General features: G+C 52.5%; 1 protein-coding gene across 1 annotated transcript; it reads left to right on the forward strand.

Annotated features, from left to right (window-relative positions):
• Positions 1 to 806: 806 nt before the first annotated feature.
• Positions 807 to 14,970, forward strand: FXR2 (FMR1 autosomal homolog 2). The gene is made up of 17 exons (XM_028125073.1): positions 807 to 1,251; positions 6,816 to 6,868; positions 7,224 to 7,317; positions 7,877 to 7,948; positions 8,045 to 8,193; positions 8,433 to 8,526; positions 9,013 to 9,129; positions 11,233 to 11,403; positions 11,564 to 11,642; positions 11,961 to 12,070; positions 12,324 to 12,410; positions 12,713 to 12,935; positions 13,079 to 13,276; positions 13,367 to 13,567; positions 13,663 to 13,758; positions 13,884 to 13,984; positions 14,272 to 14,970. The coding sequence occupies exons 1-17, from the start codon at positions 1,171 to 1,173 to the stop codon at positions 14,365 to 14,367; spliced, it is 2,022 nt and encodes a 673-aa protein (XP_027980874.1). The 5' UTR covers positions 807 to 1,170; the 3' UTR covers positions 14,368 to 14,970.
• The last annotated feature ends 344 nt before the right edge of the window (positions 14,971 to 15,314 follow it).

Genomic DNA, 15,314 nt, shown 5'->3' on the forward strand with positions numbered 1-15,314 from the left:
AAAGGCACAACACGATTCTAATTTCTGTGCTACTTTAGATTCATCTCTACAACTCAATTTCTTATCTTAGTTCAGGAATCCGAAGTTTTCCCTCCACTACCCTTACTCCACAACATTTGTTCCTATTTCGAATTTCGTCAGCATTTGGATATCAAATCTTGTGCTAATCTATGTTGCCTCTGCCTTTTGTACTGCCTTGAAATTACCCTTTAACCTTTCACTGTATGCACGATCAGCAAGAACGCCGCCGTTAATTCTACAGCTGGAGCTACAGACGCTCGTAAGACTCGATACAGGCATGTGGACGATTAAACCCAGCGCGTGCGCGCCCGGCTTTTTTTTTTTTTTTTTTTTTCCTTTGGAGCGTGCGCACCAAGAAAGACAAAGGTGGGGAAAGTGACCAAGCAGTCATCCAGGCGCATGCCCATCCCTAAGTTGCCCCAGCCCGGGATGCTCACGGTCGGGAAGTGGGTGTGGCCTGGCCAGGAGCAGCAGAAATCCAATCCGACTGCGTGGGCTCGGCCCCTCCCTCCTCACGATTGGTTAGCTCTCGGTGTTGTGGGGCGGGGAAAGGAAGAGATGTGGGCGGTGGAGTGGGGGGGAGGCGAAGAAAGAGAGCCATCTCGTTCTGCGCAAGCGCGAGCAAGGGACCGGGAGGGGGCGCGCGAGAGCGAAAGGGAGTGTGGAAGCCCTGATGTGCTGGCGAGCGCGAGCTGGGTCGCCAGCCTTGACGCCTGCGCCGTGGCCCTCGGGGCCCCGCGCGCGGCGGGCGGGTGCCCGGTGCGCCTGCGCAGTAGGCGGCGGCGGCGGCAGGGGGAGGTGGAGGCCGTGGAGAGGCAGCGGCAGCAGCGGGTCCCGGGACTGAGGCAGCAGCGGGGGCGGCGGCAGGCGGAAGCTGAGGTGACGAAGGCAGCGGCGGCGGCGGCCGTTTCCCTCACGGTGGCGGAGACCAAGGCGGCGGCGGCGGCGGCGGCGGACGGGGAGCGGCCCGGCCCCGGCCCCCTGCTCGTTGGCTGTGGCAGGGCCGCGGTGGGGCCGGCCCGGCTCCCGCCCCCCGCGGCTCCCCCTCCGGCTCCTCCCCCGGGGAGACGCCGGGGGCCTGGCCCGGCCCGGACTCAGACCGCCGCTGCAGCCGCCGCCGGGGCAGTCGGAGGCGGCGGCGGCGGCGCCATGGGCGGCCTGGCCTCCGGGGGGGACGTGGAGCCGGGACTGCCCGTCGAGGTGCGCGGCTCCAACGGGGCCTTCTACAAGGTGAGGCGGCGCGTCGGCCGGGGACACGCGTGTGCGGCCCCCTCCCCCCCCGCCGGGGAGGGGGGCAGTGGGGCGGGATCGTGCTCCTGGAGCCAAGTGCTGGCCCTCCGAGCCCTAGACCCACGCCGCCGCCCGCAGTCCTCCGGGGCAGACCTCTGCAAGTGAACCCCCTTCCTCGTATCTTCCGTGCCTCTCTTAATTACACCTGCTCTCGGCCCCCCTCCCCCGTCTCAGAGAGAATGAACATCGGGGCATCATTGTGCTCGGATCAGCGCCCGCCTCCCCCCCCGCCTCCTCCCCCCCTCGCTGGGAGACCCCGTTTTCCCAGCTTCTCGTTGACTTTTCTTGTTTTCCTAGGAGAAGACATACCTCAGACCTTAATCACATCCCCCCCCCCAGCCACGGTCCAAGCACATGGAGAATTCTCTTTATTCTTCCCTGTTATCCCCTTGGGAAGGCCGTCCCATATTAGATCCTTTTATCTTCCTGAGAGGCCTCTGCCTCCTGGCTCTGGAAGACTCACCCCACTTTCATGCTGCATTTCTGCTCCCAACCCAAGGAGAAACGGTCAAAATCCATTTATGACATTTGCTATCTTTGACCTCAGCAACTCTGGGTTGTAACCAGTCAAGTTGCCTCTTAGCCGTAAGGTGGCATCTTCTCCCCAGTCTCTCACCCCACCCCTTTATCCCAAGGCCGGCTGGTCTGCCATTCTGCGGGCTGCGTTTCTTTCTATATCACTTTGACCTCAGCTATCTTTAGATCATTCCTATAGGTTCTTCCTCTGGAGCCCGGTAAGCCTCCCGTTCCTAATCTCCAAGTGGGGGGAATCCCATGCGATCTTCTGAAGGAGTTCCGCTCCTGGGACACTTCTGGCCAACTCTCTCCATTGGGGAAGCTGACAGCCTTTTTTTGAAGAAGGGGGTTTGTCTTTAAAGGGTGCTTGTTTACCTCAGCGCTTCCCTTGCCCAGGATTTGGTCCCATAGAACTCCTTCTACTACCACCTTCTGAATCCATTGTCTAGGACACGGTTTTCCCACTTGGATGAAGCCAGAGGGAGACCCCTCTTGCCTCTCAGAAATTTTTCTTTGTTATTTTTGGACCTCTTTGGACTTCATGCCTGGAATTGTGGCAGAGACTTTCCTGATTTCTGTCTTCCTTCATTTTACCCTGAGGAGCCAGAGCAGAGATACCGTCTCCTCCCATGGGAGGAGAAGAGCCCCCTTTCTTTCACTTCTTTTGGGCCTTTTCTCCTCTAGAAGACCTCTCCACCTTCCTGCCCTTGGAAATGACTTTCTCCAACTCTTTACCCATGAAGTCCTGTCACTGGAAGGGTCTCGCGTCTTTGCCCTTGTAGTGGAAGGTTTCTGCTCTGGCTTCAGTTGATAAGTTGAGTGTAGTGATTTTTTTTTTTAACCCACCCTAAATGCCTATCCATTTCTGCCTTGCTTCCCTCACCAGATTTCTTTCTGTTCAGTGCCTGTGGCCACCCTTATCTCTTTATCTTAACTTATCCTGTCAACTTAAGTCTTCAGCTTTTTATCCTAAAATTTGTGTTCCCTCCGGGAACCACCTTATTCCGTGTCTGAAGGAAGCTCCCCACTGATCTCTTCTGTCATCTTTTCTGCATACTTTTCTAACTCAAAAGACTTTTTCTTCTAGCCTGCCTCCGTAGCATTTGTTTTCTTTGGCAAAAGTCTCTAATTCTTTTCTGATTCTGATAGAGTACGTTTGGCTCTTGTATCCTTTTTCTTCAAACTTGGGTTATCTCTGTTGAAATACCTTTGTTCATAAGATTTTGGCCTCATTTCCCCCCAGTATCTTGTCCTTCATCTGGGTGTGTCCCACCCCTCACCTCTAGGTTCCAAGAAAAGTGATTCTTAAATTGAGTTTGAGATTGAGATATGATACTTGCTTTTGTTCTAGGAAGCATAGGCACTAAGCATAGCTGGGAAAGATTGGTATCCAGTTCAGATTAACTGTGTGGGACGGATGGGAAGGGAGATGTTTTCCTTTCCACATGTACGTGTCCGACAGAAAATCTCTCTCAGAATCTTTCCCTTTTCCCCTGTGGGCTATGGCAGTGATAGACTTGGGTGAATTAGAGACAGGATGCTCAGAAAGTAGAGTTTGGAGTTGAGCTGAAAGCCAGGTGATGTGGATTTTGTGTTTTGGGCACGTTAGCATTTTCTGCCTCATGGCTCAGTTGAAAACAACAATAAATCCCTAAATTCAGACTAATCTTTCTTCAACTTTTAGAGCCATGTAGATACTTAACCATTCTGACCTTGCTACTGATTTAGTATTCATGACTCAGCAAACTTTGGTGTGGGTCAAGGAATGTTTACATTGCTTCTAGAATACAAATTTGGGAAGGCCCCTTTCTCCTCTCTCAGAATTGGGTCCTGTTGTTCATTTTCTTCCAGGGTAGCACTGCACAGGTCAGATCTGGGATCTCCGTTATCCTGTAGCTACCCCACCAGCTCTTCCTTTCCTGCTGGTACTTCAGTGTATCTTATTCTTTAAGTCGTACTCTCCCAAATGAAATATCCGTTCACCTTTCAGGGCACAGTCATCCACCTTTCCAGACCTCGAATGGATATCCACATTCCCGTTCCTGTCTTAAGGAATAGCGCATCCTCAGCTTCGACCTGTGGTTTTTACCCAGACCGCTCCTGCTTTTCTCCTAGAACTCCCTCCTTTCTTTTGAGATCCCAGGATTAGAAGATAGGGCGGAGGTGGGGACTAATTTCATACCTTCTAATTTAAGGAAACTGGAGTATCTAGAAACCTTGGGCCACTCGCCCTCTCTCTGGTCCTAGGCCCCGAAAGCCAAAGCCAGGATATGCCGCTGCCACTGAATTTGAGTCATTCTTTGGATCTAGTTAGCTTTCTAGAGATTGACTCACCTGCTCCTGCCCTCACCTGCTTAGCTCCTTAATGAGCATGGACTGAGCAGAACTAGGAACTCACTTTCTACCACTGGTGGCTTTGGAGGAAAAATGTGGGTGATGTGGGTGAAGTTAAGGAGCAGAGACTGGACTGGAATACGAAGTTGAGGAGAAAGCTTGTTCTGGAGAATATGTGAAGGAAAAAGACCCTAGAAGTGTAAGAGTGTGTGGCGTTTGGTTGAACTGCTGAGTAATGTGAGGGAAGATTCCATTCTGAGCTCTGCATTTCTGCTTTGGGGCTGGATCATGGTAGCTGGAGAAAACGGGGTGGTAGTGCTACCTCTGCATGAGGGCCAACCTTAACATGTTGGGGGAGAATCGGATTAGAGCCCCGGACATGTCCTTTCTGAAGGAGTTTATCTAGGAGTGGGAATCTCTTCACAAGGGAGGCAGACAAGTGATTCTCTTCTAACTCCTCCACTGCTTTTATCTCATCCCTGAAATGTTTTGAGAAAAGCTAACTCTCAAACGATTTTTCCAGTTTGGAGATAAGACATTTTGGGGAAAGAATTGGATAAAGTCAGCAGAAGAGGCTGGTTGAAATGTTTCTAGAAATCCATAGAGACCCTCGTAAAGGGAGACAAGGAGAGGAGAGGGACGCCATGGTCACGGTTATGGGAGGCAGGAGGAGAACGCTCAATGAGGAGCTAAGAGAAGAACCCGAAAAGGAAGAAGGACTCGGGCAAACAGGAGTGAAAGTGCCGAATAGTAGGAATGGGTGTGGGTGTAGTAGCGGAGTGAAGAGTGGAGAGAACCCGGGGAATGGCGGAGAAAGGGGAGGCACAGATGAGGCGGCCAGGCGCCAGGAGGACCAAACACCTTGGGCTGTAGTAAAGCCCTGGGTAGTGAGGTGCCAGAACAAGCTCCGATCCTGAAAGGAGAGCAGGGTGGCCAGCCGGTATCAAGAGTAAAATTTGGGTTTAGATTTCCCCCCCCCGTAAGGAAATAACGGTATAGTAAATTCAACGTTTGACCAGTTCGTTGAGGTGGGAATGATACAGGTGTGCGTTTTTCGTGTTTTCTCTCCTAAGCTCAACTGTTGTGCCTAGCTGCAGAGCTCAGGAATAGTTCTTGTCTGTTAGCCTTTTGAAACACCTACTTTTTTTATTTTAAAGATTTATTTAACTGAGGGGGGAGGGGCAGAGAGAGAGAATCCCAAGCAGACTCCCTGCAGACTCCCTGCTGAGCGCGGAGCCCAACACCCCGCTCCCCACGACCCCAAGCCCATGACCTGAGCCGAAATCGAGAGTCAGACACTCAACCAGTGGAGCCACCCAAGTGCCCCAACCCCTCATTTTTCGTTAACAGCTTTATTGAGATATAAACAGTGAAGTACATACATTCAGAGTATAATTTGATAGGTTTTTGATGTAGATACCTGTTTACATTTCCCTGTAGGTATATGTCATACCATCACCACAATCAAGATATTTCCATCACTCCGAAAAGTTCTGTCAACCACCTATCTGCTTTCTGTCAGTAATACGTAATTTGTACTTCCTGGCTTTTGACAGAAGTGAAAAGGCGGTTCAGTAGAGAAAGGGTAGTCTTTTCAACAAACGGTGTTCAAACTGGCTCTCCGTGGGTAAAAAATGAGCTTTGATCATATCTTGCACCATATACAAAACTTAAAGTAGATCATAGACCTAAGTGTAAAATAAAAATTATGAAACTTGTAGAAGAGATAGGAGAAAGCTTTGTGGTGTTGGATTAGGCAAAGATAGATAGGAAACCAAAAGCTCAGTTATAAAAGAACAAACTGGTAAACTGGACTTTGAGAATTAGCAATCTCTCATTTTGAGTATGTGAAAAATAGAGAAGGTGGAAAAATTGGGAGCATAGGATTGAGCACATAGCTTTGGCTTCTTCAGTGAGGACACAGACAGTAGGAAGTGGGCCAGCTGTTCAGTCATCCCTGTTCTCTCCCACGTCGTCTTCTCAACTTGGGGGTCTTTTTATCTTTTTCAGATTCATAGTAGTGTGTCATAAGTCCAGCATTAAGAAATCTCACATCTCCGAAGTCCTGATTTTTCCTTCTGTAAATCGTGGTCATCGTTTTGAACTTCATCAGTGTTCTGAGTATTCATCTAGGGCCCAGGCATGAAGGCCCCAGGTTTGCTCGGGCCTCTTGCTGTCGTTGGGGAGCTAGACCCTTCTCTCTCTTGGCGGATCCTGACGTCCTCTAGGTGTCCCAGGACAGCCTCACACTGTCTCATGGGATATTCTTAGCCTTGCTGAGTGTGGTTGGTATTTTAATTGAACTCTGGCAAGTTGCTCAGCACAACGGGACGCAGACAGATAGGGAGGCCCCCGTGGGAGCCTTAGTAGACCCATCAGTTTCCAGGCTGTTCTCGTGCAGGTGATGTTTCCCCCTTCTGTTGAATTTGTCTCATCTTAGTTCTCTTTCCATGTCAATATCATTTTCCTTTGTCTCTACCTCAACGTTCATGTCTTTTCCCCAGCACAGGTTTTTCTGGCCCTATTTTAGATTGCTTGTGTCCCGGTCTAAAACTCGAGGTAATGGTCTCTGTTCCCTTGATGGTGGTAAATTGTCATTTTCTTTTTTCTTTCTTTTTTTTTTTTTTTTAACTTTGTTCTACAATCCATTCTAGGGCTTTGTGAAGGATGTCCATGAAGACTCTGTTACCATCTACTTTGAAAACAAGTAAGACCTTGGGACTAGAGAACCCAGCATACTAGATCCTAGAAGGAGGGTGGAGAAGAGTGGGCGGCTGCGTCCTCTGAGGCATGTAATAGGTGGGGAGAGCCAGAGCTTTGGGTGGTCAACTTAGGTGGATCCCAGGAGAGGAGCGGGCTGAAATTTGGTGAGGGTGGGGGACTTTTGACCTAGTATTAGATTGTAGCAAGAGAGAAGACACTGCTCTGGAGCAGGGCCTGGGATTTAGCCTCTAATCACCACGGAAGGTGGAAGTTGCCCGGCATAGGCATTAACCCCTTCCTGAAGAAATGGACAACCACGTTAGCCCGAATAGCTTTCATGTCACTGTTTCCCTTGGCAGCTGGCAGAGTGAGAGGCAGATTCCGTTTGGGGATGTCCGGCTACCACCTCCAGCTGACTATAATAAAGAGATCACAGAAGGGGATGAGGTGGAGGTAAGGGCCATGGGCTCCACCCTTTCTAAATGTCACTTTGCCCAGGATTGCATCTCCCTTGCCCTGATACTAGTATCCTAGGCTCCTTGCCGGATTGTTCCGTCTCCTTCCTCCCCGCACTAAGCTACTATGCCCAGCCTGGTAGGCTGTGGAAGAGAGAAATGCACCGGTTCCGTCTGTCTGTCACTGTTGCGATCAAACTCCCGGGAGCTTCCCAGTTTTAGGGGAGTCACTTTCTCTGTTTATGGTGACAGCACCCTCTGGTTTTGTTTTTGTTTTTTAAGATTTTATTTATTTATTTGACAGACACAGTGAGAAGAGGCAACACAAGCAGGGGGAGTGGGAGAGGGAGAAGCAGGCTTCCCGCCGAGCAGGGAGCCCGATGCGGGGACCTGGGATCATGACCTGAGCCACCCAGTTGCCCCTACCCTCTGGTGTTTAATCCACTCTTTCCTTGAGTTTCCTTCGTTTCTGTGTAATGTGCCTCCCGTGTCTGAATGCCTGTTCCGGTCTGATGTTTTTGGCTGGTCCTCAGTATCTCCTTTATTTTCACCTTCAGGTATATTCTCGAGCCAACGAGCAGGAACCTTGCGGCTGGTGGCTGGCCCGGGTGCGGATGATGAAGGGAGATGTGAGTGATGGGAGGCCCGCGTCCCAGTCAACGAAAGCGGGGAGGCAGACGCTCCGGTCGTCCACACTTGTTCCTTCCCTTCTTTCTTTCTGCCAGTTCTATGTCATCGAATATGCTGCGTGCGATGCCACTTACAACGAGATCGTGACCCTGGAGCGGCTCCGGCCAGTGAATCCCAGTCCCCTTGCAACCAAAGGCAGCTTCTTCAAGGTTACCATGGCCGTGCCTGAGGATCTGAGAGAAGCGTGAGTTAGGGATGTCGGGGCGGGGGGCCCCCACGACAGTCCTCCTGTCTGCCCTTCTTCTTCCAGGCCCCACTCCTCCTGTCCGTCTTCCCTCCTGTTCCCTTGGGCCTCCAGAGTCCTTCCGGCTCCCAGTTCTCGCTTTCTTCGTCCCTCTTTTCTCATTTTTGTGGTCCCTGTCTCTCCCCTGAACCTTTGCCTGCTACACTGTGCCCGCTGAGCACTCTTCTCTTTCTCGGCAGCTGCTCCAATGAAAACGTCCATAAAGAGTTCAAGAAAGCATTGGGAGCGAACTGCATCTTTCTCAACATCACAAATAGTGAGCTCTTCATTCTGGTGAGTTACCTGCCTGACTTGCACCTAAACCCCTTCAGCGATTTTTCCTTCTCCCTTTTGAACTCCTTTGCAGAAAGGAAGGAGATCAGATGTGCTTCTATTTATTTGTCAAAGAAGGCTTTTTATGGCTCCTGACCCCTGTGGGCCCAGGTAGCCCCACGTTTCCTTAATCTTCCCTCATGTCTGACCTTAATTTATTTCTTTTAGCCTGGCCATCATATCACAGTATGGGCTGGACCCTCCCTTGTGTATTTGGACTCTCAGAAAATACACTACAGTTCTCACCGCTGCCTGCTGCCTAAAATCACTTCCCTTAGGTGCCCAGATGGTAGGCCCTTGTGAGACTGATGATTTTCCTCCTCTCGCTTCATTTCTTAATTCCTGTCCTTTTCCAGAGACTCAGGCATCCTGATTCCCAGCGCCTGGCTCTTCCCCAGTGTGTATTCAAAGTCCGTTTTAATGACTTTTCCATTGGTTTCTTCCCAGTCGACCACAGAAGCTCCTGTGAAGCGGGCATCCCTGCTGGGTGACATGCATTTCCGAAGCCTGCGCACCAAACTGCTACTCATGTCCCGCAATGAAGAAGCTACCAAGCACCTAGAGGTAAATTTGGGCTTCACTTTTTGCTGCTGAATGGTATTGTCCCCCCTTCCCGTCCCATCCTCCACCCATGCTCTTGTGTTTACAGAACAAAAAGACTAAGGTCTTTCTGGGCCATTAAACCTGGGTCTGCTATTTTATCCCAGACTCCTCCAGATGGCAGAGCTCCATCATGTTATAATAGTACAGTTGTTTTCCAACTTTTTTCTTAACCATGGGACCCTTTGATCAAGTGAAATTTTACTTGAAAGCACAATGTCTAAAAAAGATCAATCAGAGCAGCTCTGTCTAAAAGTGGAAGGGGGGGTGTGGCCCTGACCTCCACTGGCCTCCCCCAGATCACCTCTGAGAATCAAACTCCTTTGCAGGGTATATTTGAGAACCATTTGTACGCTGGAAAGACCACTGGACTTGAAATCCCAAGTCTCACTTTGTCAAATACTGACCTTTGGCAGAGCATTTGATTTCACTGAGCTTTATCTCTGTGACGATGAGGTAGTTAGACTAGAATATTTCTACGAGGTCATTTTGAGTTCTGATACCTTAAGGTGGTCAGATTCCCTTTCCTTAGGTGTCATACCGTCCTACACAAGTAGGGTGTGTGTGCATCCATCCATTTCCATTTATCAAGAGAACTGATCTTTTGGGGAGGCTTTTCTCTGAGCCTGTGCAAATTGTGGAGCATGGTGATCTTTCACTTCTCCAGGGATGCTACTACTCAGGGCACCGGCAGTTAAAAATTCACCCTTACCCCGAGATGGTATGAAGCATGTCTGCTCCGGTTCCCAGTGAGCAGATTCCCTGGTGACGGAAGCTAGACTTCAGCTCTCCTAGGACCTGGTTTATTGGTCAGTGTGGTGAAGAGTGCCAGATACGGGGCGCCTGGGTGGCTCAGTCGACTGAGCATCTGACTCTTGACTTTGGCTTAGGTCATGATCTCAGGGTCGTGAGATTAAGCCCCTAGTTGTACTCCATGCTCAGCGCGGAGCCTGCTCAAGATTCTCTCTGTCCCTCCTTCTCATGCACGTTCCCTCTCCCCTCTTTCTCTTTTCTCTTGTTCTCTCAAATAAATAAATAAAATCTCTTAAAAAGTGCAGATAGCTAAGTTAGCCATATGTGCAAAGTCTTTCTGAGAGAGCTTGTTCTTTTTTTTTTTTCCTATTTTTTTAAATTATTTTGGAATATTGCCTGTGTAAAGGAAAAAGATAACAAAACAGGTACCCTTGTACCCATCAGGCAGTTTAGGAAATTGAACCTTTGGCAAACTTCTCTAGAGGATGTTTGTAAATCATTGTGCACCTTCTCCCTCCCTCCCTCAGGTATTTTGAACACCCAGTGTAGTCCCTTTTTGTCTGCTTTTTCTTCTTGCCTTGTGTAAGCCCTCGCCGTAATACAGCTCCTTCTGTCCTGTAAGTAGGGGTAGTGGACTGGAATCGGGAGTGTCCCCTTCCAGAGAGCTCTCCTGTTTGGTGCTTCTACCTAGGACTCCCTTTTCCAGAACCTTCCCTGTCTTCCTGCCCTTGTGCCCAGCTTTCTAAGGCCTGGTTGAGAAATGAAGTGGCAGTGTGTTGTTCCATAATGGGCTCCTTTTATGCTTTTCTCAGCCCCTTGCTTTCTGTTCATTATTTTGGGAGCTGATACTAGTTTGGTTAAGGTAATCATAGTTCCTTACTTTTCCATTTACCTTGTGAAAGGGTCTTTCACACCTTACTTAATCCTTATTTAATCATTATTATAACCTTATTTAATCTCCTGAGAGTTTGGGGGTGGGGTAAGTCCAGTGTAATCCTTTAGCAGACGACCGTGAGAGTGTGTTGTGTTTAGGATCGCATAACCAGATAGTGTTAGAACCACATCCAGAACTCTGGTGGCTCCCAAACTCTGCCCTCATGTGCCTCCCCTCCCCGCCAAGCCATTGGTGTTTGCCAGGTAGGGGTAGAAGGGAAGGTTCCTGAATTCTCTGTACAGGTCCCCGTGGTCGGATCCAGGGTGGTTCTGGCTTGCTTTCACACATTTTTCTCTCCTTGAAGTCCTGCAGTGTCAGGTACCCGGGACAGGTGTCTGGGGTCCCACCACCACAAACCCCACTGTGCCTTTTCCTTTCAGACAAGTAAGCAGTTGGCAGCCGCCTTCCAGGAGGAGTTCACCGTGCGAGAAGACCTGATGGGACTGGCCATTGGGACTCACGGTGCCAACATCCAGCAGGCCCGAAAAGTACCCGGGGTGACGGCCATCGAGCTGGGTGAAGAGACCTGCACTTTCCGCATCTATGGGGAGGTCAGCGAAAGACAGCTGTGGTTTAGGTCCCTTGGGGGTAGAGCAAAGCGAGCGCTCGGTGGACCTCCCTCCCTGACTTTGGTGGCAGCACGCTTTCCCAAAGGCAGAGGGAAGCAGGAGGATCAGGGTCTGAGTAACAGCCTCCCTCCTCTCCTCGTAGACTCCTGAGGCGTGCCGACAGGCCCGGAGCTACCTTGAGTTTTCGGAGGACTCCGTGCAGGTGCCCAGGAACCTTGTTGGTGAGTTGCGGGTGTGTACGCATAGGAGAGAGTACGGGGGCGGGGGGGGCAGGTGTGAGATCCCCTAAAGCTGTTCTGGGCTCGGCAGCCCCCCCGGGGACTTCCAGTTTCATGAGGACGGAGCAGTCTGCCGGGAGAGTGACAAAAATGGAAGAACAGAGTTCTCTGGATTGTAGTATTTTGTCCTGAGAACTCACCAGAAACTTAGAAGCAAGAGAATAATTAAACAGAATCCATATATAGGAGGTGGAAGTCTGTTTATCTTACCTGTTTTTACTCTTAAAAAAGAAAAGCCTAATTTCTCCTTTATCCATTCAGGCAAAGTGATTGGAAAGAACGGGAAAGTGATCCAGGAGATTGTGGATAAATCTGGTGTGGTGAGGGTTCGAGTAGAAGGTGATAATGACAAGAAGAACCCCAGGGAGGAGGTACGGGGCAGCTGCATCTAGAGACTGGTTTCCAGAAGCAGATGGCATTGTTCTCTTGTTCTTCTCTGGGGCCTGGGATTTCTAGAGGACGGAGGATGGGGATTCCTGGGGCGTGGGGGACGGGAACTTCTGTGTTCCCCTAGTAATGCAGAGCCCAGAATGAGCCCGCTGGGTGAGCTTCCATGGGAGACAGGGTGGAGTTGGTGCTTGCCTTGACTCTCCTGCTAACCCCTCCATCCTCTCTGCTCTGCAGGGGATGGTTCCTTTCATATTCGTGGGTACCCGGGAGAGTATTAGCAACGCCCAGGCCCTGCTGGAATACCACCTCTCCTACCTGCAGGTACCCAGGCCGGAAGCCGGGGAGGGGAAGGGTCTGGGTGTAAGCAAGGAGGCCGAGACTGCTGGCGGATGAAGTTAGGAGCCGTGGTGCCCAGTTTGAGGAGAACGGAAACCACGGAGTGGAGATTTGGGGCTGTGGGGTTGGATCCCATAATGTTCCTCGTTTAGCCAGCGTCTTTCTCCCGTTCCTGAGAGTTGAGGTCGCTAGGGACGGTCAGGGCCAAGAAGCCCGGGTGAGGGAGGAGTGTTTGTGGATCTAGTCACTCCTCCTTTGGTACCTCTCTCCATCTTCTGCCTAACCAGGAGGTGGAGCAGCTTCGCTTGGAGCGGCTGCAGATTGATGAGCAGCTTCGGCAGATAGGGCTGGGCTTCCGCCCTCCCGGGAGTGGGCGGGGCAGCGGTGGCAGCGACAAGGCCGGATACACCACGGATGAGAGCTCCTCGTCCTCCCTCCACACTACACGGACCTACGGGGGCAGCTATGGGGGCCGAGGCCGGGGCCGGAGGACGGGCGGTCCCGCCTATGGTAAGACGGCCGTGGGCCTTGTGGGGAGAGGCACGGGCCTGGGTGGCATCTCGAGGAAAGGGTGACAGCCACGTTGAAGGTGGGACTGGCTGGGGCCCCGGGTGGGGTAAGTGACCCGGAGTGAAGCCCGCCGTGTCCTTCAGGCCCCAGCTCGGACCCATCCACAGCTTCTGAGACCGAGTCAGAGAAGAGGGAGGAGCCCAACCGAGCTGGGCCAGGTGACCGGGATCCCCCGACCCGGGGGGAAGAAAGCCGGAGGCGGCCGATTGGGGGCCGGGGTAGGGGACCCCCACCTGCCCCCCGGCCCACCACGAGATACAACGCTTCATCTATCAGCTCAGGTACCAGTTATCAGACGGCTGGGTTTGTGGACGCAGGCCAAATGGAAGGATGATGGACGCCCGATAACCACCTTCTCTTCCTCTGACCAGTGCTGAAAGATCCAGACAGTAATCCCTATAGCCTACTGGACACATCTGAACCAGAGCCCCCAGTTGACTCAGAGCCTGGGGAACCCCCCCCAGCAAGTGCCAGGCGCCGCCGCTCCCGCCGCCGCCGCACGGATGAGGACCGGACTGTCATGGATGGAGGCCTGGAATCTGATGGGCCCAGCATGACAGAGAATGGTCTGGGTAAGGGCTGTGCCTGGGGCCTGAAAAGGTAGAGCTGAGCAGGAATTGAGGTACGAGGGAGTAGATGCACCACCTGGGTTTTCTGTGCCCCACAGAAGATGAGTCGAGACCCCAGCGTCGGAACCGGAGCCGCCGCCGCCGTAATCGTGGGAACCGGACGGATGGTTCCATCAGTGGAGACCGTCAGCCAGGTCAGCGAACACTGGGTGCCGGCGTCCTTCCCCGGGTGCCTTTTGCCAGGGGTTGGGGCTTGGTGTGTGTCCAGGAGCTGGATACCCGCTTCCTTCTGAAACTCTCGGTCCTCTGCCTTGCGCAGTGACCGTGGCGGACTATATCTCCCGAGCCGAGTCGCAGAGCCGCCAGCGGCCCCCCCTGGAACGCACTAAAGCCTCAGAGGACTCTCTTCCAGGACAGAAGGTAGGCAGGCGGGGTGTCACTTACCCCACCGCGATTCCTCCTGGGCCGGGGGGTGCAGGGGATTCGCAGAGGAGCTGTGTCCGAAAGCGTTTAGGCGGCGTGTGGAATAGAGAAGGTTTGGCTAGCACAGGGAAGTTCGGCTCGGACCTTCCGGGTGCCTGTAAGAGCCCCTAGAGCGGCCCGCCAGCCGCCAGGAGCACTAGTATGGCGGGGGGATGGCATTACCTGGACTTCTGCTGACCGGCTTGCTTCCTTCCTCTCCGTTTTTCTTTCCCGCTTCCCCTCAGGGCGACTCTGTCAGCAAGCTTCCTAAGGGCCCCTCAGAGAACGGGGAGCTCTCTGCCCCCTTGGAGTTGGGTAGTTTGATGAACGGGGTTTCATAAAACCTCCAGCCCGCATCCCTCCCTTCTCCATCTCGCTTGCTGCCCAACACCATGGCCCTCCCAGGCCCGACTGACCTGCGCTGGAGCTGCTCTTATCTAGGGGGGAGGGGGGTGGCACAGCAGCTTGGGTCCCCCCTCAATCTCCAGGAGCTAGTGGAGGGGTGTGTAACAGGGTCATACCCCCTCCCTCTTGTCCGCCCTTCCCCCAGGGTGAGGGGAGCCTCTCTCCTTCCCCATCAGACTGGATGTGCCTTTATCCTCTAATGCCCCGATCTCTCTGAACACCCCCATTCTCCGCCTGCTGGTGCGGGGTGCTCCTTGACCCACCCAGATTTGACAGTTCAGGGGGGCTCCCCTGCTATCCCTCCTCCCATCCTGTACCCCCCATTTCTGGGGCCTCATCACTGTGGAAGACGGGGATAGTAAGGGTATAAGTGGGTGGGAGGCATGGGGAAGGTTTTGGAGTAGAACCAGGGGTGTGTATGAAGGGGGGTGACAAGGTCCCCCGGGGGAGGGGGGGACCAACCTTGTCTGGTGGATGAGAAGGCGTATTTATTTTTCACTGTACAGTATTTAAAAAGAGAATAAAAAAATCCAAATGGCTCTGTGGTTCCTGCACCTTCCTTGTCCCCGGTTGGGTCCAGCGGTTTCTCTAGGATTGACCTGTCCGGGCCTTGTTCCCTGTTTCTCCCCACCTGGCTTCTCTGGTGTTCCAAAGATTGTCCACTTCTGGGAATTCCTGGCATTCCTGTGTTCCCCGGTCCAGGTCCCTTTCTAATCCGGAGGCCAGTGGCTTGTGGCCTGTGGCTCGCTGCTTCTCCCCTCCCCCAGGTGTGCCGGCAGAGGGAGCGGGGCCCCTCCTCTCCCCTGAGTCACCGCGGGCTAGGTAGGGCTGCTTCAGGGCTGCCCCGAGCCAGAGCTGTTCGTGCTCAGAGCTGAGAGCCAAG

This window comes from Eumetopias jubatus, unplaced genomic scaffold (assembly GCF_037043125.1).
Source record: "Eumetopias jubatus isolate StellerSeaLion01/CBP00866 unplaced genomic scaffold, mEumJub1_p1.0 scaffold_10, whole genome shotgun sequence".
In the NCBI taxonomy this organism is placed as follows: domain Eukaryota; kingdom Metazoa; phylum Chordata; class Mammalia; order Carnivora; family Otariidae; genus Eumetopias; species Eumetopias jubatus.

Coding starts and splice junctions, on each gene's coding strand:
- FXR2 (XM_028125073.1), top strand. CDS start 1,171: ATGGGCGGCCTGGCCTCCGGGGGGGACGTGGAGCCGGGACTGCCCGTC. Junction 7,949..8,044: donor TGCGGATGATGAAGGGAGAT/GTGAGTGATGGG, acceptor TCTTTCTGCCAG/TTCTATGTCATCGAATATGC. Junction 13,277..13,366: donor CGCTTCATCTATCAGCTCAG/GTACCAGTTATC, acceptor TCCTCTGACCAG/TGCTGAAAGATCCAGACAGT.